The sequence below is a fragment of the Panthera pardus genome, unplaced genomic scaffold (assembly GCF_024362965.1).
Source record: "Panthera pardus isolate Hobbes unplaced genomic scaffold, ASM2436296v1 HiC_scaffold_12, whole genome shotgun sequence".
NCBI classification, from domain to species: Eukaryota; Metazoa; Chordata; class Mammalia; order Carnivora; family Felidae; genus Panthera; species Panthera pardus.
The window spans coordinates 91,810,834-91,835,388 of record NW_026526677.1 but is presented as its reverse complement, the minus strand read 5'-3'; the positions used below and the strand labels follow the sequence as shown (position 1 = coordinate 91,835,388).

The 24,555-nt window shown below is 55.7% G+C and overlaps 1 protein-coding gene across 6 annotated transcripts in view; it reads right to left on the bottom strand.

The window, feature by feature from the left end:
• KIRREL3 (kirre like nephrin family adhesion molecule 3) overlaps positions 1–24,555 on the bottom strand; it is a 551,439-nt gene that overhangs the window by 8,752 nt on the left and 518,132 nt on the right. For 4 of the 6 annotated variants that reach the window (XM_019421382.2, XM_019421381.2, XM_019421384.2 and 1 more), the window contains 8 exons: positions 23,944–24,094; positions 17,831–17,936; positions 12,030–12,178; positions 10,586–10,713; positions 8,985–9,111; positions 5,077–5,177; positions 2,763–2,961; positions 1,181–1,216 (listed from right to left, as the gene is read on the bottom strand). In XM_019421382.2, coding sequence (XP_019276927.1) covers positions 1,181–1,216; positions 2,763–2,961; positions 5,077–5,177; positions 8,985–9,111; positions 10,586–10,713; positions 12,030–12,178; positions 17,831–17,936; positions 23,944–24,094 — 997 coding nt within the window. The remainder of the gene's footprint in view (positions 1–1,180; positions 1,217–2,762; positions 2,962–5,076; positions 5,178–8,984; positions 9,112–10,585; positions 10,714–12,029; positions 12,179–17,830; positions 17,937–23,943; positions 24,095–24,555) is intronic. The other 2 variants (XM_019421383.2, XM_019421386.2) reach the window with 1 other exon arrangement.

Genomic DNA, 24,555 nt, shown 5'->3' with positions numbered 1-24,555 from the left:
CAACCCGCTTGTGTATTTTCTCCTTGCCTGGCTCCCTGAGGTCTGCTCTAGGCCACCTGTGCAGGTTTTACTTCTCAGATGTCCCCTGGAGAGGGCCTGGAGGGAGGGGAGGCCTGCTCAGCCTCTCCTCCTTCCAAGGAGGGGGACTGGACTCTGCCATGAAGGAGGGTGTCAGGGACTGCAGATGAGTGTGAACAGACACAGGTGAGATGGAGACAGGAAGGCGACACCACCTCCAGCTCTGGGAGTGGCTCTGAGGGGTGACAGGGAGAATACAGCAGGAGCTCTTACTGTGCTGCCTGGGAGTTGGCCTGTGCCAGGGCTGATGCTCTTAAAGGGGCATGTCCGCCCAAAGGGGAGGGTGTGTGGGCCCCACAAGGAGTCTGATGAAGGAACTGGCAGGGCCTAGCTCCTTCAGGGTCCATGTGGCAGAGGACCCCCCACATCTTCCTTATGGTCTTTGTCGGGCCCCGTGGAGTCTGGCTTGCAATGCCCTGATTCTCCTTTTGGGTTCCCGCTTGGACAGTCAGGGCAATGGTCCTCCTGTGGGTTCCCAAGACAGAGCCACTGAATCCTGGGAGCCCGATGACCGCTTTGCTGCTGGGAGCCTAGAGAGGGAGGCACTGCCCAGCAGCCTCAGCAGGGTGGGTGCGATGACAATTCCATGGGGAGCTGTGTTGGGGAAGGGGGGCAGAGGCAGCTGAGCGGAAAGCATGGATTAGCATGGATTATGCAACCAAGGTGCTGGGAGGCCCTGGCATCCTGGGAAGCACGGCCAAGCTGGTGATAATGTTGAGAAGCAGGAAGAGTCAGGGAGAGCCTGGACACAGAGGGAGGCCAGGCCTGGGGGCGAGCTGACCCGAGAGGGGAGGAGTGGGGCTTCCAAGAAGAGAAGGGATGGGAGGGACAGAGGAGGAGGGGCAAGAACCGGTGTCCTGGGCTGCGAGGAGCCTTTGGGCTCTGGTGGCAGTGACAGAGGGGACAGGTCTCTGGAGTCCGTGGACCCAAGCTGGCTGGGAACCCCTCTCCCTGCTCTGGCTGCACTAAAGCCTGGAAGCGGGGGGAGGGCAGAGAAGTTAGTGGCCTGCGCAGGCCTCCCTCCCCCTTTTAGGGCCCCTCCCCCACTAGCCCAGAGGTCCCTTCCTCCCCGCCCAGGGAGCTCTCATGTCTCCTTCCGTACCTGCTTCCAGCCCGGCTCCCGACTTCATTTCCGAACCTGTTTGGAAATAAAGCAAGCGTCCACAGCCAGGGCCTGGCTGGCCAGGGTGGGGTGGGACTGGGGCCGGCCATCTGGTGGGGATTGGGATGAGGGGCTCCCTCCTCTCTCACGGTTCCGGGGACCATCCCACAGACCCAAGCTAACTGAACTGAACTTGGAGTTCTTTCAGACTGACTTAGAAGAGACTCCAGAGCGGGGGAGGGACCAGAGAGAGAAGTTAAGCTTGGGAGGGTGGGAGTGTCTGGAGAGGTTGGGGTTTGAACACTAAGGGGAGGGCATGGAGGTGGGGGCACTGAGGGGAAGACATGGAGGGCAAGCAACGGGGAGGGGGCGCTGGGAGGGTTTAGGATGATGTGTAGATGATAGTATGCAAATTATGTGCAAAGCATTATGCAAAGCAGCACCTATTAGTGAAGAGGTGTAGGGAGACATTGATCCACAGGGTAGCGCTGAGGTCCAAAGGGTCCAGCTGAGACCACCTGCTGGGCCCAGAAACTCTTGCCGGGGCCTGACAGCCTGTGGGTGAGCCTTCATCTTGGAGGAGTCAGACACCGCCAGGGCCGAGGACCCTGGACCGTCCTGTCTGCCACAGACCGAGTCCCCTGGCAAAGGGGCAAGACGTGCCACCCGTCCCAGGACCAGCCGTCTGCTGAGCTTCTGGGAACCGTGCTGCCGCGCCCCTCTGAGGCTCCCACCCTCTCGTCCACATGAGACCTTAGAGCAGACACTGGAGTTCTCAGCATCTCCCTGACCAGGAGCTGGGCAGTCTGTACATGGGGCCACAGTGAGGTGAGCCTTGTTCCTCCCCCTTCTCCTCTTCCCTCTCACACACCCAGCAGGTCTGAGCCCTCCTGCCCAGCGCTGCCCTCTGATGGGGGCGGGGGGGCCCTTCAGAGCACAGTGGTGTGTGTGTCTCCTATGTTCCTGGAGGAAGTACAGGTGATCTGAACCTGACCCCCCAAGTTCCGGGGACTGGGGCAGCTCCAGTGTTGCCCCTTAGCCTAGCATGTGCACTTTGGGGGACTTTCAGGTGACCGGACTGGCTTGTCATCTTAACAGGCTAGGCCAGGCTCCCCAACACATCGCTTCCAGTGTATCCCCGCAGGGACAGTCCTCAGTGGATCACACACCCCTAAGGGCACTAGGGAAATGCCAAGTGCACAGAAGCCAGGGCCCTTAGAAGCTGCTGGAAGGCTGATCATGGCAGTCAATTTGGCTTGCTCTGTGGTCGGTCACCTATCCCTGAAACGTTGCCCTGAAGAACCATCATCCTCAGCAGTTTTCTCCCCATCTCCTTTCCTGGTGTGGGATAATGGCTTTGCCTTGGGGGAACTGGACCAAAGAGGGTCCCTTCGGTGACCTGACCAAGGCCGTGTAGCACGTTAGGAAGAGCGCTGTGACTTGTCCTTGGGCTCAATCTGCCTGTAGCCTTAGCTGGGCTCTGTCCCCTCAGGACCCCGGAAGACCTCGCCTGGGGCCCTGCCCTAGGTGGGGAGGGGGCCTGCTGGTCCCATCACCCCCTGGTGGCCCCGGAGGCTCCTACCTTGTTCCTTGAGCCGGATGATCTCCGTGTCAGAGCCGAAGCTGTTCCAGGCGGTGCAGTTGTAGATGGTCTGGAAGTCAGCCCGAACGATGTTGCTGATGGTCAGGGTGGAGATGACCCCCTCCTCGGTGCTGACCGTCTCCACCGTGTAGCGCCCCGATGTCCCGGACTCCAGCACGTTCTCCTTCCAGGACCAGGCCTGTCCGAGTTGCTCAGTTAGGAGAAGATGCCTACCAGAGCCACCATGCCGCCTCTCAGACGGTATTTCCATCGTCTTAAGGGAAGCCTTAAGTGGGTCTGCACTGGGACATTTTCCAGGCAAACAAGGAACACTGTGGCAGCGATTGGAGCCCTCCCTCGGCTGGCCTGTGCGGGTACCCCTGACCCTGTGCTGCCCTGGCAGGTAGAGGCAGAAGACCAGCCCCAGAGTGACTGAGCCTCGTCTTGCGAGAAGGTGGTGGTCAGTGCAGGCAAATGCTTGGAGGGCACCGGGGAGCCAACAGTGCTTTCTCATGCTTGGGGCGGGTGACATTTTGGACTGGATCATTCCTGGTTGTGGGGGCTGTCCCACGCACTGAGGGAAGTTTGGCAGTATCCCTGGCTTCCACCCACTCGATGCTGGGGGCCCCCTTCCAATTGTGACAAACAGAAATGTCTTCAGACAATGGTAAATGTCCCCGGGGTGGGAGGGGGGGGCAAGATTGTCCCAGTTGAGAACCACTGGCCAAGAGTCAGAGCTCTATGAAGAGAGAGATCAGGAGTGAGTGGACTATTCTGCAATGGGCATGTGTTACAGTTATTATTTAAAAATTTTAAACACGTGTATTTATTTATTTTGAAAGAGAGACAGCGTGTGGGAGAATGGGGGGAAGGGCAGAGAGGGAGGGAGAGAGAATCCCAAGCAGGCTTCACCCTGCCAGCACAGAGCCTGATGCGGGGCTCGGTCTCACAGAGAGTCGAAACCAAGAGTCGCACGCTTAATTGACTGAGCCACCCAGGTGCCCCTCATTTTAAAATATTAAAGAGTGACGCAAAAGGGGAGGTGTAGGTATCAGTTCTATGGGTGAATTCTTGCAATTTTTGTGTGAATTTTTGGATGGTGAGTGAATTGAATGCCCGAGAAAGTATGTAACAGCAATAATACTCTGATAATAATCGGAGTTTACAGAACGACATCTTTAGCTTTAAAGCCTCAGCATCCCAGCCTCTGGCAGTCACAGGCACCTGTTGTTCAGTGAGCGTCCCCTACGCCCTCCCTGGCACCACCGCACTGTGGGAGGGTCGAACAGCCCTGTGGAGCTGACCCTGGGGCAGTCTTCTATGTCCTGATAGAATAGATGTCTGTCCTAGGCAATGGGGATTTACTAAAAATAGTATCTGACTCCCAGGAATGCTGGAAAATGCTCATCTTTGTTTTCGTGCCTGGGCTTGCACCAGTTTCCGATGGACTTGGGTGAAGACCCTTGCTTTTGCAAACGCAAACACCCAGCAGGGCCAAAGTGTGAACTCTTCAGGCTGCCTTAGCTGCACTGCGGGCGTGAGTTTTGAGGAAGGGAGGGGAAATGGAATGATACTTTTAGAGGCGAAACCTTGATAAGTGGGGTAGGGCTCTCCGTGGGCATTAGGGCAGTGGAGGCCAACATAGAAGGACTCTAGGGCATGCAGAAAGGGAGTCTGCGGACTATAAACCACACCCTTTAAGATTTTGCCAAAGTTTGCCTTGAACCCAGGAAAGGGAAAAAATCACCTGGCTTTTTTTTTTTTTAAGTTTTTTTTTTTAAATGTTTATTTATTTTTGACAGAGAGAGAGAGAGAGAGAGACAGAGCATGAGCAGGGGAGGGGCAGAGAGAGAGGGAGACACAGAATCCAAAGCAGGCTCCAGGCTCTGAGCTGTCAGCACAAAGCCCGATGTGGGGCTCGAACTCACAGACCTCAAGATCATGACCTGAGCTGAAGTCAGACGCTCAACTGACTGAGCCACCCAGGCGCCCCTCACCTGGCATTTCTTTCAGCCAACCTCGCTTGCCCCTCTGCTCCCAGCATGCAGAATTTGCTTGGAAGCATTACTGTTAGGGCACAGCTGGACAGCAGAGTTAAATGCACTTGCAGATGAACCCTGGGATCACCTTGTCTTCGTGATGCCTTTCCAAGAGAGACAAGGCAGGTATACTTTCCCCCACAGAGGACAGGAAGCTTGGAGGTTGTGCACTGACTGGCCCAGTGGTTACAAGCTGCGGGCTGAGGTGACCCGCCAGGCTGCTGGCTGTGCTGGCAGAACCCCAAACCCTCCCCTCCCGGCCCCAGGGCACTTACAATTCGGTCGGGGGGCGGCGTGCTCCGGATAAAGCACTTGATCTGACCCTTCTCCCCGTGGAGGGCATGCTGGGTCTGGGTGCTGGAGATGATGGGGGGTCCTGTGGGGGAGACAGCATCACATCAGGGATTCAGGAAAGGCAGGTTCCCTGGCTGGACCCTTCTTGGGCTTGTTCAGAAGTTGATCCATTAATTCAAGTATTCAGCAAACATTTACCGAAGGCCTGTATGTGTAAGGTAAAGTGCAAGGCAGGAGACTCGAAGATAAATTAAGCGTTCAGTCATAAACCTCTCAAGGGATGACGAGTGAACGCTTCTAAGTCAGAATGCACAGAAGACATAAATAACTGTAATAAAAGGTGGTGAGTGTTCGTACAATGGAGCAGTATGGATGAAGTGCTGACCGACTTCAGAGGAGAGAGAATAGTTCTGCCTGGCGGATGGTGGGGAAAGCTTTATGAAGGAGGTGGGAAACTGAGAAGGGAGTAGGGGAAGTGTCCGGGAGGAAGGCCACTAAGTAATGCTGGCTCTAATGTCACCTCCGCCTTACCCAGCGGTTTCCATTTTTAAGCCATTTTCCCCCACGGCCAGGAGAGGGTGCTCTTGCCTAACAAACCAGGAGTCCTTGCAAGGTTGGGCAAGCCCGGGAGGAAGAGAAATAAATGGTGGGATGTTGTTCCTCTACCAAGGGGAGATCACATTGGGGATCACCAATGGCCGGACACGTTCACAGCTCTCATCTCTTAGGTGTCTTAGGAGAGCCCGTGGTTCATTGCTTTGCCTGCTTCCACTTACACACCAGGTGAGACCACGCTCCAAAGCTGATCCTGACATCCCATCCTAGTGTGGCGGGGGGAGGAAGGGAGAGAGAGACAGAGAGAGGGAAATGTTTGTCGATGTCTCCAGGAGTACCTGCCTTATCCACCTCATCCCACAGCCTAGACAGTCCACCTGGAACCTGCAATCTAAGAGTGCTTCCCGTCCAGTTCTGCCTTTTATCTAACCTAAGTCTTTCCTACAGGACGCCCACCCGGCAGGGAAAGGGGGAGGGAGGAGAGGCTAATTCAGCCATTTGTTCAGCTAACTTCCTGGCTGGATTGGGCGGTTGAACAAGGGGTGTAGGGATGGAGACCTTCATGCTCCCTTCCCAATCCCCGGGGCAAAGGTTGGAGCTCTGGTGGCGGAAAAGCGAGGAAAAAGAGCTAGAACAAGGGATCTGGAGGACAGGCAAATTTATGCTGGGAACAAAACAAAATTCGCTGTAAACATAATTGCTGTTTATTAGCCACCTTAATTAAAACAGATTTGCATTTCTATGAGTACCTCTCAGCCAACGGGTTTGGGGGGGGTACTGGGAGACACTCAGGTGACTGCTACTGAGTTCAGGATGGCTAACAGCTGGGACCCTCCAGATAAGGGCTTCCAACCCGGGGTGCCTCTGAATGTGGGTGGGGCTAGTTTCTCTCTTGGATATTTATGCTCCAAGAAGTCTTTGGCCAAAAAGGCAGGAGGGCTGGATGTTTTAGGAACTTGGAGGGCACTTTGTTTCGCTGTTAGCTGAAAGTAATGATACCACAAAACTGTTTCCCTTCACCTCCCAGGAGCTAGGAATTCTCCGGGGGTGGTCCTCAGGCATTCTAAAAGCCATCAGGCAAATGCGTGTGTTTAAGGGCTTTTTAGAGGAAAAAAGAAATCAGAACAAAGGTAGATGGGGTTGGGCAATCAAAGCACAGCGGGAGTGTGGTTTATCTCCCCTTGCCCATAGATCCCAGGTTGGAGCCAAACCTGTTGAGACATGTGCCAGTTTGCTCCCCAAAGGGCAATGGGACGCAGTCGCCCACCAGCCGGGATCTGCTGTGAGGAGAACCCCATCTCGTTTTGGATCCTTTCATACTGTCCTGTCTCTTGAGCCCAGTGTAGGCCCCTTTCCAAAAGGCTCCGCCATCCCTGCACCTGTTCTCTAGACAGTTCCTCTCCTGTGCCCGGCTGGCAGGCTCTTCCCCCTGGGCCACTTAATCCATCCCCGGGCATCAGGGCAAGATGACCTTAGTTTGGCAGAAACAAACGAACGGCTTCCTTGCTTCACTCTGATCCCTTGGGCGTTTCTCTTCCTGGAGACCTGGGGGAGCTGGTGCCAAGACTGGCGGCAGAGGAGGGGGTGTAAACATGATCCCTGGCAGGTGCAGATTAAACCCTGGGTAAGTGCCAGGGCACAGGCTGGGGTGCCCCTTCCAAGAGAAATGTCCCTCCAATGTGTACGTCCCTCTTACCCCCCCCCCCCCCCCCCCAAGAAACCACTTTGAATCCCTATTGGGAAATGCCTGAATGTGTAAAGTGGCAATGGGATGTCAGTCCCTCCTTTATCCACCATTTCCCCTGAAACGAGGATGTTCCTTGAACAGCTTCAGGCGTGGGGACCCTGGAGGCCACGTGGGAGTCTGAAGGCCCCCAGCCCGGTGGCCGCAGTCATGGGCAGGGCAGCGGGGGAAGCTGCTGATTTCACCAGGGCCTGGTGCCGGAGCTGAGTGTCAGACTCCAGAGCAACAGGAAAAGGCTGCAGCCTGTGTTGCCATGGATATACGGAGGCGCGCGATCAGATGCTGTTATTTTTAGCCCTGCAGCGCCAATTTATTGGTGGTGTCCTGGGGACACAGAGGAAGGCAGGAAGACTCCTGAGTCAGGGTTCTGCCCAGGACAGGTGGCCTGTGAGTGCCCCCGGGGTCTGAGCAGATTCACCCTCCCTCTGGGGCTGCCCTGGCTCTTGGGGAGGAGGAGAGGAAAAGAAATCGATGGAGGGGGTCTGGCTAATGAGGAAGTCAGAAGGGGATGGCTGTGGAGGCACCAGGCCGGTTTCAGTTTGCCAGGGAAGGGGGAGAGTAGATGAGGCTGCCTGTGGGCAGCTTCCTGGATCGAGATGAAGCCGACGGGGCAGATTTCTAGAACACGACTCAGCCCCTCCTCAAGACCCCCATCTGGGGACAGGACCCAGAGGCCCTGTACCTGTGGGTCTGGGGCTCAGAGCCCCAGGACTTTGACCTGAGGCATGAGGCAGACTACGTGGGGCGAGGGGGCTTGAAAAGGGAAACCAAAAGCCCGGTGGAGAGAGGAAGTTTGGAAACACCAGAGGGACTTGGCCTTAGCTTTTCTCGCTCTCTCAAACCGGCAGCTTTGGTTCCCCACCATGGCCCAAGCACGTATCGTGACAGGGACGTTGGATTTCCATCTTGGTGCTACAGGCTTCTCGGGTCTGACCCAGCTTCTCTGTGACCTTCTGTATCCCACCATCCGAGCCTGGTTCGACGCACCGTCCCCTAAATGTGTCATTTAACAGTCATCTAGTAACCCGAACTGTGTTCTTGGAGAGATATGAAAACGCTCTCCTGCTGTAATGGTTTTATCATGTGTAATAAGACACGTTCTGTGCCTTCAGGAAGACCCCCTGAATGCTTGGTCTTGCGGAAATTGTGGCAGGTCTCTCTGCTTGAGCAGCTCTAATGCAATGGGAAGGCGCCAACCAGGAGTCACGGGAGATGCTCCCTTAAATGCCCTGCAGGGCCAAGGTCAAGGTCAAGGGTAGACACAGAATCTAAATTGATTGTCTAGTGACCCTCTGACCCTCTCTGCCTGGCCAGGATAAAATTCATTAGTTACCACTGTTAGGGCTGGGACCCCTTAGGAGTAACAAAGAAGGAGGAAGGTGACCCATCTAGCCAGGTCCTTCCTCCTCTCGGGGCTGGGCTTTGACACAGGCTCAAAGAGGTGGACAGAATTGCTATGGATCCAGGGTTGGAGGTGGGAGCAAGGTCCAGAACCAGCGACAGCCCTTCTGAGGCAATGACTGGGACCAAGATGCCTTGGGCCCCTCTCTGCTCCCTCCCACCCCCCCCTAGCATGAGTGAGGGTCTTACCATTGACTGTCAGGGTCACCTCTCGCTCTCCAGCTCCCACCCGGGGCACCACGGCTCTGCACACATATTTCCCAGCATCCTCTTGACGGACGGTTTTGAGGGTCAGTGTCTTTTCATTGCTCAGGACCTAGGAGAATCGGGGGAGGATCAGATACAGAAAACGGAGCCCGGCTCTCTCTGTGTCCGAAGAGAACCCGAAGAGCTGAGAGGCAGGCCTGCTGGACGTGACAACAGTCTCCAGCACCTCAGTAAGAACCAGGGGAGGGGTAGGAGGCAGGGTGGCCACTGAGCTGTCCAGAGGAGGTTCACAGCACAGACGCCTCGGTGTCTAAGGGCCGGGCACATGGGGGAAGGGGTGAGTGTGGAAGGGGGAGGGGCACCTCCTGGCTGGGGTCCTGAGGCTTTCTCACACAGGCAGGGCTCCCCACCAGCCGGTACCGGGCTGGTCCCGCTGAACTTGTTTGGGGGTGCCTGCACCTGTCTTTTCTGAGGCATTTTCAGTATCCTTTTGAGATAGAGTTTGGGGTGACCCAAAGACTTTGGCATTAGCTAGCTCTGAGTTCGAATCTTGACCTTGGCAGTGACCTCCTGGGTGGCTTTCGGCAGTTGCATATCTGCTCTGCTGAGCTTTCCTTATTTCTGCAGTGGGGGGCAGTTGTGCTCATGGGGTGGTGCAGTGCCGGCACGTACTAAGCTGCACAGAGGTCGGTTTCTATCTGCTTCTCCCTTTACTTCCCTCCCCAAGGCTCTCGCTGGTCCTCCTGAGGGGAGGGACGTCTGATAAACATACACACACTAAAGAACACATATATTTTAAAAGAGGAACACAAGAAGAAAGCAGCGTTTAACTCAAAAGCTGAAGGATTACTTAACTATTTGGGGGAAGTTGAAAAGCCTTTCTAGAGACTTTTACTCCCAGCATTATTGGTGGCCGCCAGCTTTTTTTTTTTTTAAGTTTATTTATTTATGGGGGGGGGAGGGGCAGAGAGAGGGGGACAGAGAGAGAGCATCCCAGGCAGGCTGGACACTGTCAGTGCGGAGCCTGATGCGGGGCTTGAACTCATGAACCGTGAGATCACGACCTGAGCCAAAATCAAGAGTCGGATGCTCAATTGACTAAGCCACCCAGGCGCCCCCACTTGCTTTTTCTTTTTTTTTTTTTTTTTTAGTAGAGTTTGTGATAGGACAAAATGGTTCAATGTGTTTAGGGTTAAAGGGGTTCATGTGGGTACTGGGGTCCCTCTCCTCTTTTTTTTAAATTATTTTTCTTTATATTTGAGAGGCAGAGAGAGACACAGTGCAAGTGGGGGAGGGGCAGAGAGAGAGGGAGACACAGAATCCGAAGCAGGCTCCAGGCTTTGAGCCGTCCACACAAAGGCGGATGCAGGGCCCCGAACTCACAAGCCGTGGGATCATGACCTGAGCCGAAGTCGGATGCTCAACCGACTGATCCACCCAGGCGCCCCATCCCTCTCCTCTTTCTGGGGCTCTTCTCCCTTCAGATCACCCTGGAGGCTGATGTCCCCAATCTAAGAGTGTGAGGGGCCCCAGAAGGCGTTCCCATGGTCAAAGGCCCTGTGGGGTCTGAGTTGAGGACTTACCACACCAGAGCCCCGCTTCATCCAGACGATGGTCAGGGATGGGTTGCCTGTCCAGGCACAGCTGAAGACGGCATCAGAGCCCAGATCCACGAGCAGCGATTGGGGCTCCGTGGTCATCCTGGGCCCAACTGTGAAGGGAGGATGGGGGAGACAGGGCTCTTGATGGGTTGGGAGCTTGAGGAGAGGGGTCCCAGAGAGGGACACCGGAAGTAAGAGACCCCTGTCCTCCAGCCTGGCCTCCCTTGGGCCCACCCACTGGCAGCAACAGCCCTATTTCTGCCACGATTTGCCTCCAGGGCTCTCCCATCTCCTGCCCTTTGTTCTGGTTCTGGGAAGTCCTCTCCACCCCTCCCCCCACCCCAGCCCCAGTGCACAGGCAGAGGGGACTTCCTCCTGCCCCAGAAATCCTGGGCATTAGGATCTTTATGTGTCTGCCCTGAGGGCATTTGCCCACCTCCTCCATGCTTCAGTTCTGTGCCCTGGAGTTGAGTTACCCTGTGCACCGGGCCCAGGTCCCAGAGCCCTCCCAGCGTCCTCCAAGGGGCTCTGAGATAAGGAGTACAAGGTAGAAGAAGCCAGGCCTCTCCCTGTATTCTCCGCTCTCCCGGGCCCTCAGGTTATCCTCTGTTCCAGCCCTGCCCAGCTTTTTTCTAACCCCTGGGAAGTAGCTGGGCCTGGTCCAGTTTCCCATGCTCCTGCTAAGGGTTGGTGAGCGTTAATGGAAGCTCCTCTCCGGCTCCCCAGCACAGAACACCTGTAACCAGAGCCTTCTGCAGACCAAGCCTTGGTCCCCAGAGTGGGTGCAATGGTGGAATTGTAGGCGCAGTGAAGGGAGGGTGTGCAGGGAGCCGCTTAGCGGCTTTGGAGGAGCAGAAGAGTGTGAAATCCAGGGTCAGGAGACCGGAATTAGTCCCTTGACATAAAAAGGGAGTAACAGCACTTTCTGTTAGGGCCACTGGGGCAAGGGGAGGGGTCAGATATAAGAAAGTTTGTCAAAGTGCCTTTAAAATCAGAAAGTGTAGTAGATGAGCTAACGCTTATTGCCGCGAACACATCCGGCCTGCCCGTCAGTGATGGGCTGGTTCACCGGGGTCCCTCCCAGGCCGTCGGAAGGGATGTGTCCTCGGGTCTCTAAAGGGAGGGAGAGGATTCCCAAGGAGCCTGGCCTGAGCTCTCCTTTTGCCACTTGCTCACTGAGTGACTTTGGGCCTCTATCCCCTCATCTGAGTGACGGGAATAATAATCCTTCTTCCCTGGGTTACTACGAGGGTCAAGGTAAACCCAAAACACCACACGAGGAAGCTTTTCTTAAAGCGGGGAGCGCTGTGAGCTTGTGAGGCGTTGTTATGTTGTGTGCGTTGAGTCCAGCAACGGTCCCTCTGGCCCTGAGCAGAGATACCCCAGGGCCGGCTGACCTGGGGAAGCCCCCGGCAGCTGCACTCACAGTAGACGTCCACCGTGCGGCTGATGTTGGTGCTGCCCAGGGCGTTGGTCACCTCACAGGAGACAGGCTCTGAGAAGTACGTGTAGTCCACAGCTGTCCGGTACACTTCTCCGGATGCTTCCTTGATGATCTGGCCCCTCTTGGCCCACCTGCAATACGGGCCCCGCATGCGGCTGTGGACCTCCAATGGCCAGGGTGTTCCTCCCACCCAGGGGCATCTCTCTGGGAGCTGGAAACCCCGATCCCTCAGGAAAGTGAGTCACGCATGGGGCAGGCCCCCCTAGGGGTCCCGTGGTGGGGGCAGGAATCTCCACAGAGGGATACGTGACAAGCAGGTTGTTCTGGAGGGAGGGGGGTGGACTACTCAGTGGGTCAGCCAGGCTGGTTGGCTAGGAAATGGATAACCCCCCCTCGGTCCCCCAACAGCTTGGCCATCCCGCCCTGAGCTCTTCTGAGGGTGCTGTCTTATTGGGATCCATGCTGGAAAGGCTGAGGTCTAATGTCATGTGCCCATACATGCATGCACACCTGCACCCACACACACACCTGCACCCCCCATGCACATGCGTGCACACACACACACGCACATGCATGCACACACACATACAGAGAAATTTGATTTCCAGACAAGGTGAGGAGTTGTGGGAGGGGTATCAGCCAGGGGTCCTGATGGCCCTTCCTTGCACTCAGCCAGCTCGCTACCTCTCCTGTCTCGACCCCTGTCCCTAGGGTAGGTCCCCTCATTGTGCCCTCTCTCCCCTCCCATGGAGGGCACTTGCTCTTTTTCCTGCCCAGTCTCTACACTCCCACCCTGGCTTCGCTCCCCAGGGCCTTGGCTCCTTCAAGTTTGGTCAGACAGGTGGGAAGAGGGCTGTGCGGACATCTGTCATCTGTCATCGGCCAATCGGTCCCACCGAGGGGAGAGACTGAAAAGCCCTGGGCTTGACTTGGTCCAGGCCCTGGGGCGGTGATCTCTGCATTGGACCAGTGACTGGGCAGCTAAGGCAGTGCTAGGAGCCCCCAGGTGTGTGTGTGTGTGTGTGTGTGTGTGTGTGTGTGTGTGAGGGTGGGCCTTTCTTTACAGATCTCCAGGGAGAGAGTTCAATAGCTTCCTCTGGTTTAACCTCATTGTGGACAACACTTACTTTAAAAAAATTTTTTTTAACGTTTATTCATTTTTGAGAGACAGAGAGTGAGCTGGGGAGGAGCAGAGAGACGGGGTGACAGAATCCGAAGCAGGGTCCAGGCTCCAAGCTGTCAGCACAGAGCCGGACGCGGGGCTTGAACTCACTGACTGCGAGATCATGACCTGAGCCGAAGTTGGATTCTTAACCGACTGAGCCACCCAGGCGCCTGACAACAATTACTTTTTAAATCACAGAACCTCCAACCAGGCTCCTCCTATTCCAAGCCTATTTTGGGGGGTGTTTTTCTTTGTTACCCCATGATCGTGACTCCCGGTACCCACAGTCTCCCTGCCTTCTTCACCTTCCCCTTCTCGTGTTCCTGGAGCCTTTCCCAGCACCACAGAGAACCATTTCTTGCCTTCTCTCCCCCGGCTTCATGCTCAGTCCGGCCCGGCCAGCCCCGAGAGACGGCCACGTCTTGGCATCGCATGAGGCGCCCAGGCTGGCACCATGTGGTTATTATCGTGAGTTAATATCACATAATTATTAAGAACATGATTAATAATAACAATTATAGTTTAACAACAGAGCGAACCATAGCTCCCCGAGAGCTTAAGGAGCTTCCCAACAAACTATTATGAGTTATTCATGAATCATTTCAATTTCTAACTTTAATTTAATGACCAGACTTCACAGTCAGGCACAGCCCCTGCCTGAGGCAGATGAATTCAGTCCCAGGCACACGGTTGGGGATCTACATCCAACCTCTGGCTCCTTCGGCCTTGCTGAATGAAGGAAGCGTGGGGTCAGGTGGTGGGAGGCTGAGGGGGGCTGCAGCTGGCCGGACCTGGAGGAGGGGAGTGTGAGCCTCTCCTGCTCTCCCAGGCCTGCCTCTGGCAGGGGGTAGGGAAGCTAGGGCCCAGGCCAGCTGGTTTCACAGGGCCATTCTCTTCTGTCATTGGAGTTCCTGGAGAAGATGGGGCTTTCTCCTCTTCTCTGGGGCCTTTCATGGTGTAAGTCACAGAGGGAGAAAGCTCCACCCGCTTAGCCCTGAGGAGGTTAGAACTGCTGCGACTCCCACAGGCCTGGAGCCCAGCGGGACGGCTGGGGGACCGAGCTTTCTTGTTCCCAGCTGTGCTGTGGGAGCCTGCCCCCCTATGCAGCGGCTACCCTTAGCCCCCTAAGGCCTGGCCCTACCTCAGTGGCAGAGTGGGGCGCAGGAGGATTTCCTAGACTCTCCTGTCCCAGGGTTGCGGGCAGGAGCTGGCTGTGGAGGCTGGGCCCTTCGCAGCCCCACACCAAGGCCTTTTGGGGACACCCCAGGGGTCTCCTCCTAATCCTGCTCAGTCTTTTTCCTCCCTTCCTCTATATTCCTCTCCCACACCAATAAAACCCTCTGTAGGGATTTCTTCCAGAAGCTCAAACCACTCCTTCAAGCAGTTGGCCACAGGGTCAGGGGTGATCCAGGAGCAAACCCGCAGCTCTCCGCCCTCCCCTTTCCTCTCTCTCCTTTGGCTTTGCTTTCTCCTCCTCCTCCTTCCAGTTGGATCCTGTGCACTCCCCTTCCACCCCACCTCTGCCTCCACTGTTGTCTCCACCGCCTCCCTGAGCCCCTCTGAAAAGGAGTCAGATTAAGCCTTTCCCAATCAATGTCTAATTTGGCCCGAGTAAATGTAAGAGGATTAATTATTTATATCACAGAATCAGGAGGCCTGGCTGTCACAGCCGACAGGCTGTCCTTAAATAGCCCTGCGTTTTACGCTGGGTGGTGGTCCCCCCTCCCTGGTACCTGTGGGGAGCGTGGGGGGCATGGGAGAGCCTGGAGGACAATACCGAGAAGCAGGTGGGGAGCCACACTTCATGGTGAACTCGGGCCTGTTCTGCCCGCCTCGGGCTCCTGGTCCTGGGGGGCAGCTGCACCTGTTCCCATGCCCACCCGTGTCCCCTTTCTGGGTGCGGGGGTGGAGGGAAGCCTAGCTCTACTTTCTGAGATCACAGCCTCTTCGTCGAACAGGAAGAAGCAATCAAGATGAATGGAAGTAAAGAAACACAGATCCCTGCAGTCTTGTCAAAGTCAGTTGGGGAAAATCGATGTACTTATGTGAGGAGATTTGTTTAAGGCTTTGCCTCTTGGATCCCAACACCACATCTAGAAGGACCATCTGCCGGCTGGGCGAGCCCTCTCTCAGGGGGCGGAGCCAGCGTGGGTGGGTGCAGGGCGGGGCTGCCCCCTCCTTTCTCCTCCTCTCCCTTCTCTCCTGAATTTTCCTAGTGGCCAGAGGGGTTCCCTAAAAGTCTCTGGAGTCCCGAAGGGAGCGTGGTCCACACTGAAGTGTTTTCAGGGCCTTTGGCTAATCAGAGGGCCGTGAGGGGGAGTGAGCATCTGCAGGGAGGTCTGTCTCTCCCTGCACCACACAGCTGCCCCTCTGTAACCAGGGGCTGACCTGTGACCAGGGAGCTGGAGGCCAAGAGAACCTACATGCTCTGTGCTTGTTTGTTTATCTGTTGACTTTTTAGTTAAAAAAAAAAAACCCAAAACATTGTGGGGCACCTGGGCGGCTCAGTCAGCAAAGCCTCTGACTCTTGGTTTTGGCTCAGCTCATGATCTTGCGGTTCGTGAGTTCAAGCCTCCGGTTGGGCTCTAAGCAGCCTGCTGCTGGGAAGCCTGCTTGGGATTCTTTCTCTCCCTTCTCTCTCTCTGCCCTTCCCCTGCTCATGCTTTCTCTCTCAATAAACAAAAATGACAACAAAACTACAACACACACACACACACACACACACACAAAACCACTTTGAAATTGTAGAAAAGTTGCAAAAGTAGACCAATTAAGTGCCATATTCCCTTCACTTAGATTCACTAGTTGTTAATATCTTGTCATATTTCTTTATGATGGATGATCTCTCCATACGGAGATTTGAACCTTATCATCCACATCACTGGTGTTCTGCCTTTGGAGAGTGGTGCCCCTGACAATCAGGCCCAGCAGCCTGGTTTCTTGGGTGTTTGCTCACCCTGTTCTGGTCAGAGGGCAGGGGTGGAGTGGGGGACATCGCTGGGTCCTAGGGCACAGCCCTGCCCTCTGCCCAGCCCTTCATAACCTGGCAGATGACCCAGAGCCTGGCCGCGAAGAGAAATGGAAGTTGTATGCTCTGGTCTCCCGGGTCCAATAGGCATTCTTGGGATGGCTATGAGGGTGAACGTGGGATGTGTCTGCTTGGGTGCCTGTGGGGGTCAAGGGCTGCCCAGGGGAATGGGCATTTGTGGGCCCTAGTGTTGAGGGATTGCGGGAAGATAGATGGAGCAGACAGCAGAGAGAAGCTGACCCTGTAGAGAGGAGCCCAGGCATCGCAGGTGCAGGGTAGAAGCCCAGAGAAAGGGCATCTCTTTGGGTCTTTGTTTTGCATCTGAAGACAGATGCCGGATCTCAGCCAAACCAGACCTGCCCTCCAGACCTCCAGGGCCGCACAGTCTCGGGGATCCTTCTCCTGCCTCTAGCCCAGTGAATGGTTAAATTGGACAGGACAGATGGGCTCCAGCCTCTCTTAAAATATCCTCAAGGATAAAGTCTCCGTGCCTTTCCTGGTTTTTGGTTCCAGTGTCGTTTAATTATCTGCACTGCAGGGAGCTCCTCCTTGCTTCCAACCTGAATCTCTAGCTGCCTCTTTGGCCCATTTCCTCTTATTGTGCCCTCTGGGCTGCACCGCCTCTCGTCTCCCCTGTCCTCCACTCCCACTGGCCGGCTGATTATCTAGTCTGGGACCATTAGCATCCCTGGCACCGGCTGATGCTGCAGCTTAATAACCCATCTCCATGGCAGAGGCGACACTCTGGGCTCGACCATCAAGGCTGGGCTGGTGGGAAGGACCGGACAGAGTTAGGGCCGCTGGGCTGGTGGGGAAGGACCGGACAGAGTTAGGGCCGTGGCGAGTTCCACACGGCATCTCAAGGAGGTGAGTGTCTGCCCTTGAGCGTCTCCGAGGGCACGCCATCCCCTGAAATCTTGTGCGGTGGCGGTGCACAGGCAGGAAGGTGCCCCGATGAGTCAGCCCGCGTTATGAAGTGCCTGGTATGTGCCCCGCGCTGTGCTCCACGCTGAGCGCCCTAAGTGGCTAAATTACAGTTCTTGCCTTCGAGACGCTCCATCAACAGGGAAAGATAAGCGTGTAAAAAGCAGTGGTGCTTTTATCAGTGTTGCGAGCAAGGGGCGCACAGGGGATAAGGGTATAGACGATCCTAGGTGCCTGCTGGATAGGGCCAGCGGCCCCGGAAATCTTACCCCACGCAGGTGAATGGTTTGGTAAGCACGCGGCTAGAATCTGGGTTCTGATCTTACTGCTCTTCCTGGTTGTTTTGACTTTTTTTTTTTTTTCCCTGAGCTTCTCTGCCTCTTTTCAGAGAGAAGGAATAAACAAGCGATCCAGACAGAAGGGGGAATACCTCCTGTTTCCAGTGGAAGGTACGTGCGTGAAATTTCATGGGCATGAGAGAAAGGAAAAGTCTACCTGGCCAGGGGTTGGATGGGTGTGCGGGGAAGGGAGAAGGATCCTGGACACCGGTAGCAAAGCAAGCACTGTGCTGTGTGCCCAGGGCCATTATCGACACCCCCTGTGATAGGCAGCAGGGGTGGGGAGGGGTCCAGTGGCCAGGCGGTGCCTCCTTAGCAGGACTCTTACCTGTACTGGGTGACAGCTGGGTTGGCCTTTGCAGAGCAGTGGAACGTGACGACGTTGTCCTCCAGCACCGGCTGTGGTTCCACCGACAGGTTGACGAGCGGGGGGTCTGAAGAGAGAAGAGATTCCCTTGCAGGCTGGGGAACTGTGGCCATGGTTTGGGGGGGAAAACGGGGCAGGAAGTTTCCCAGGGTGACATGGGGGACAAAGGCCAGAGATTCTGGTGAGTGGCCACCTGCTGGTGGGCCCCCTAGAAAGTTGGGGCCCTGAGCAGAGGGCTCCCTTGCTCCCTGGGGGTGCCTGCTTCAGCACTGCTGGTGGTGGTGGGGTCTGGGCTCCCACTGTGGATTCAAGGTCTGGTGCTTAAATGAAAAGCCAGCCAGGAAGCACAGTTGTCTGGGCCCCCAGAAGCCTGCTGTCTGTCCATCTTCCATTTGTGAGAGGGAGCAAAACACTTCAGACAGGAGAGGTGGGCAAAGGGGGTGCAGGGGGCACACAGAGTGGGGGGTGGTGGGCACTAAGCCCCATTTAAATACACTTTTTTTTTGTCTTTGAAATGTCTGTTTCACATCTGTCTGTGTAAAGGTTCTGGTGTATCTGTTAACTTCAAAGTGGCATTTACACCCTTTCATCAGCCTAATCATCTCTGCTGGGCCCTGACTGGTGTCACCCAGCCCTCAGCTCCCCAGGCTGGGCTAGTCTTTCTCATTCAATGTATGGGGAAGCCAGGCACTGAGGTGCTAAATGGTAGGAGGTGGAGGAGGCCGGAAGAGAAGGAGGGAGAGAGAAAGGGGGAGGTGGAAGAGGGAGGGAGCATGGGAAGGGGGGGAGAGAAAGGGAGAGGGAGGGTGGGGGGAAAGGGACGTAGAGAGGGGGGAGGAAGAGAAGGGGAGGGAGAGAGTGGGGAGGGAAAAAGAGAGGGAGGGAGGGAGGGGAGAGGTAGAGAGGGGGGAGGGACAGGAAACAGAGACACAGAGACCAAAGGGATGGGAAGCAGGCAGGGTACTAACATAGAAGAGAGACATGGAGATGAGAGAGCGACACAGAGAGACAGACAGACAGAGACTGAGATATGCAGAGGAAGAAGAAGAAAAAGAGACAGAGAGAAGCAGAGAGCAGAGAAATGGAGAGAGATGTATACACAGGAGCACATAATCAGACAAAGACTTCAGACTAAAAGCGAAAAGACCAGAGGAGACAAGCAGACAGAAGGCGACAGGGTGTTGGGGACAAAGACCACACAGTAATGAGAACTAGAGAAAAGGGACAGGGAGAAAGACGTGGAGAGATGGAAAGGTGGAAACAGAGACCAGAACCCATTCTTCCTTGTCATGGTCTACGGGATTCAAGTCGGGGGTGAGTGAGGAGGGCAGCTTGGTGCCCGCCACCCAGCCAGCGTCCTGGGCTGCATCTTTGGGCTGGTCCTCGCCCAGGAGGACAGCAAACTGCCAGAAGGGCATGTGGGCTTCCTAGGGGTTCAGTCCAGCCTATTTTCAGGAAAAGAAGAAGGCGATTTCTCAGAGACCATCGAGAAAAATGCTGACCCCTCTAGGGCGCGTGTGAAGGGCACCGCGAGGGGAGCAGGGCTCCAGCCGGCCTGGCCTGAGCCTGTTTGAGACCACAGGTGGGGTTCTGAGACCCTCAGAGAGTCACCTGCTGGAACTGAGCCTAGCCCACCGCAGAGCTGGGAATCATTTGAGCCTGTGGCCCCGCTTTTTCCTGCCGGTGCTCAAGCTGGGTCCTGCCTCCCTGCACAGAGCTGGGGCCAGGGAGGTGGCCCGCAGGGCTGTGCTGGTATCTGCAGACGGCTTGAGAGATGCAGGGGCGGGGGTGGTGGGGAGAGAACTCAGGTCCCTGAGCAGCAGGTGGCTGACTGTTCTGGGGACCCTGATCTCCCCACATGAGCCCCCAGTTCCGGAGGCTGAGCACGATCCTGGGAGCATCTGCTACTGCAGCAGTGGAGGAATTTCATGGAGAATTACAAGCGAAGTGACAGGTATTTCAATGATCTCAGTCTTGGTCTCTAAAGCGTAATTCAAGTAGCGACGAGTGCGGCAGGGACTTAGCCATGAGAGCTCTCCTCCCACCCCCTAGGAGAGCTGAGACCCCCCAGAACCCTGTAGTGTCTACCAGCTGCTGCCCATCCGCTCCGTGCCACTTGTCCCAACCCAAGCTGAGGGCCGCCAGCTTCCTACGTCATGGCAGTCGGGGGCCCTCTTTCTGTGCAGGGCTAGTCAGCTAACCTGGGCACCCCAGGGCTCTGATGGCCCCACCCTAGAGATGTGGAGACCTAGGGAGGAGCTTGCATCTTGCTGTGCATTCGAGAAGCATGTTCTGAGGCAGAGGAATCTGGTGCTCACCATCTGGAACCAAATGCATGGCTGGCCCATGTCCACCCAATCCTGGGAGGCAGAGTGGAGTCCCTCAATCCAACTCTTATTTGAGGAAGCGATGGTGCCAGTTGGGTAGAATCTAGAATCTATCTGCCACAGAACTTGAGGGGGTAGTTCCAGGAGGCCTCTCCCCACCTGGATGTCCTTTATAGGGTTTTGAGTCCTGGGGAGCAGGGCAATGGAGCATATGCCTGTTGTGGGACCCATCCTGCTGCCCGTTCCCCTTCTCCATTGCACACCTGCCATGCTGAGCTCATCCTGTGCGTGCCTCTCTCCCGAAGCTTCCTTACCTCTGCAAAATCCTCGGCACCCTCCCCCCTTTCTTGAAGGGCCCCAAGAGAACGGGTCCCTAGGCGGCTTATACACTTGCTAGTCTCACCTGCACCTCCACCCCAGACCCCGAGATGCCTGTGTCCCTCTGTCCACCCCTCTCCTCTGGATGTGCAGGGTATGAATTTTCAGGAGTCTAGCAGGCTCCCGAGGTATAAATAGTGTATGTCATATCCAACTATTAAACACGATTTTAATCCCACTTGTGATGTCGGTTGCATTAACTTGCAGGAGGGCAGCTTTGATGTAGCTGGTGGAACTGAGATCATATTGAACAGATGTTACAGCTGAGAGTCTGTTAGTGTTTCCATCAGCAACCTGTGTGCGCGAGTGTGTGCGTGCGTGTGTGTGCGCGCGTGCGTGCGTGTGTGTGTGTGTGTGTGTGTTCAGGGGAAGCATTACATCGAGGAGGGGGTGGAAAAGAGAGAAACTCCATGACTCAGTGATTTTATAGCACATTCATTTGAAACTTGGCAGCTGGATGGCAGCGTCCAGATGTAGCGAGACTTTGGGGGTGTTAAGCTTTCTCTCCCATTACTCAATCTGGGGGTTTTGTCTTCCGTTGGGTAACATATAAAGACCAAGGGAAACAAACAACAAATGCGCTTTTGCTGAGTTTGGATGCTTCTTGGTTGACTGAGAAAATGAGCAGGTTTGCAAAAGCGGCTTTAATCCGGCCCATGGTGTCCACGGTAAACAGCTGGACGCTTACTAAACGAACAAATGGAAAAATGGAGGAGGAAGGAGTCTGGGGGAGGTGGCGGAGGGAGCGCGTGCTTTTGCTGGGCAGGTCCACGCAAGCACCTTAGGAGAGGGTGCAAATGGATGGAGGCCTGTCCCCTGTCAGGGCTGGGAGGGGCACCGCACACGGGGAGTGCTCCCCCTGTGCCTGGCCCTGTGCTCCAAACGCCACCTGAAGGACTTAATTTGATACTCACGGCCACCAGATGAAGTCAGCATTGCCACTTCCACATACAGATGAGGAAACTGAGGCACAAAGGGGTTAACTAACCAGGCCAACATCCTTCAGTAGGGGGCAGGAGCCAGAATTCAAACCAGGAAGAATGCTGTGGCCTTAACCACTTCCCTGTCCTGCCTCAGACGGGGCCCACCTAGGAACCGGGCACCTGGGTCCTCGGCCACTCTCCGATCTCATTCCTGATGCTTCCCACCTCCTGGGGCTGAGGTGTCCTTGGAAAGACAGCCAGCCAGGGTGCAGAGACCCGGCAAGGCTGGCGTCCTCCTCCTCTGATGCAGACCGTCATCTGTGCGCCCTGGTGAATTGATCGTCTCATTAGAGGGCATTAGTAATAGTTGGTGGGCTATTAGGATGATGCCTTTCTTGTTGACAGGAGAGCTTCTCCTGGTGTGATGGAGAATGGCCTGGAGGGGAGTGTGGCTGCCGCCAAGGTGTCCCCCTGCCGGGGCCAGGCTGCTGCCGTGGGGGGCTGCCGGCTGGCTCCTTTTGTGCGGATTCCGTAGCTGGCGTGGGCCTCCTGACCAGGCTGGGGCTTGGCGGGGGGCACACCGGCAGCCCAGCAGTGGGAGGCTTGGATGTCTCTTGTCCCCCACCCACATGCCTCCCAGATCTGGCTTGTGTTTGAAGAGAGCTCTGATCACGGTCAATCCAAGGGCAAGAAGAAACTCTGGACATCATTCGGTCACAGGACAAGGAACGGGTATCCCCAGAATAAAGTGACAAGCTTAGGCCCGCACAGCCCACGGTGGTGGGGCCTTTTTGCATGCTGGACCACCTGATCCCCGGAGTATTTTGCTTTTTCTCAAGAGCTGGGCCCACAGCTGCTGCTCAGAAGAAGCTGGTGGGTGTGGACAGCCAGGCCTGGGGCAGGACAGGCAGCCCCCTCAGGGCAGCCCCATATTCACGGGATCCGGGATCCTCCGAGTGAGCGGCTCCCTCCCCTCAGCCTGGTCCTGGGTCTGGCAAGAGCCCCACTGTTCTTGGCTCTCATTAAATGAGGAATAGAATAGTTGGTGGTGATGAGGGAGTAGGGGTTACTAGCCAGTGAGGACAGAGAAGATGAAGCCTTCTCCAAGAACTCCGCTGTGTCTGAGTCTCTAGAGCGAGCCTGTCTGAGGGTTACAACTGTTTCCTCTGCCCTCTGGGATCTAAGTGGCAGCTGCCAGGATTCTAGACAGAGTAAGGACTTCGGCTCGCTGGGCCCTGCCCCTCCGGACTCCAGATCCCTGCCTGCGGAGCCAGGTGGAGCTCAGAATCCAGAAGGCTGAGATGAGCCAGGCTGTTGGGAAAGGTTTGTAAATGAATTTGATTTAAAATGAATGAAATAATAAGAAGGAAATGAATGCCAGCCTGTAGTGCTTAACGTAGCACCAAAACAGCCCCCGGCACATGGTGGCCTCATGCTCCCTGGCAGGGAGGGGGATTTAAGAGAAGAAAAGTCAACTTTTGAGTGCTGAGACCTCAGACCTAAACTAGTCCAGTACTGGGAGGAAGGCCGCTGGACCACCTTGTTGAACATTTTTGTTGTTGTGGTGGTGGTGGTTGTTCTCTGGGGCTGACAGGCACTTTAGGGAGGTTTTAGGAGACTGTTACAGAGTCTTTTTAGGTGACTTCTGGAATAGGATGCTGGGGGAGTTTTAACGCATCAATCCTGTTAACGTTAATCGTGAGGACAGACGCTCGCTGAGGGCCCGCTGCGGGGAAGTGTAGAGGAGGGGTTACCAGTGCGGGCTCTGGAAAGCGAGGCTGTCTGCGTTTGACAGTTATGTGGCCTTGGGCAAGCTGATCAACCTCTGGGTGCCTCTGTGTCCCCACGTAGGGACCACTGTCACACCTACCCAAAAGGTTGTTGTAAAGATGAAATAATACGTGGAAAGTGTGGGCTGACTGAATGACCACTCTTCTTCTCTCCCTGACCGCCCCTTCCACGAGAGGGGCCCCTGGGTCCCTAGCTTCTGTAGGGTATGTGCTGCTCACCCACTCCGGGGCCCCGAACACCCTGTGGCCCCCAGTATCTCTGCTCTGGCTTCCTCTTCAAGAAGGGGCCCCCTGGTGAAAGCAGGCCCGGGGACTGACTCAGATATTTATTGATGTAGAAGTTCTACTTATACAGGTTTGGACATATGGCTTGACCATGTCATTTGCCAAAGATCCTCATCTGATGTTGTTACTTCATGTGACAATAAGAAGGACAAGACCTTTGGGTGCCCATAAATACAAACCCGGCCAGTCCGGGGAGCTGTCTGACCCATTTCCTGTCTCTGGACACCCCCCCAGAGAGGGGGCAAGAAGAAGCTGGCGTGTGGCTCTAGGGAGCTGGTTATCCAGGCCTGGCGTTTTCCCCCAATCCGTGCTCCGGGCAGGGACTGCCGGGTGGTTCCTGCCCCAGGCCTGGGGGCCGCGTCAGTACTCACGCTGGATGTCGATGGTGACTGAAGTCTCCTTCCCTCCGGGGATGGCTTTGTTGGTGGCTCGGCACACGATACTCTGTCCATTCTCCACATCGCCGGGGGAGACAAAGAGCGTACTCACGATGCTCTCACGCTTGCCATCCCGAAGCAGAGTCTGGGTGGGGCGGGGGGAGGGGGGAGGAGGGCAGGGAAAGAAGGCCACATGTCACTCAGCGGCGATGTCCTGGGCAGGAAGACATGCTCCAGCCTCGCTGAAAGGAGAAGGAGCCCTCAGGTCGGGACACCCAGGGGTGCAAGTCTCTGTGGAGAGCTGGGGGGTTACTCGAGCACTGGGCTGCAGAAGGAAAAAGAAACTAGGTCTTCTATCATGGGGGACAATCAGCCTGGACTTGTATACCCCAAAGCGTAAAAGAAACCAGGCCGGGCCCAAAGGAAATCAGGTTGCAGGTGTCCTCTGGTGTTGGGGGGAGCCTCTGGGTTTGCAGGCAGCACTGAGAATGTGCCCAGCGGCAGAGGGTGCAGTTGGGGCATGGGGGTAAGGGCAGGGCTGGAGCGGGGATGCAGGTATTGCTTTATCTATGTGAACCCTTCCAACGTTTCAAGTCATTTCACTTC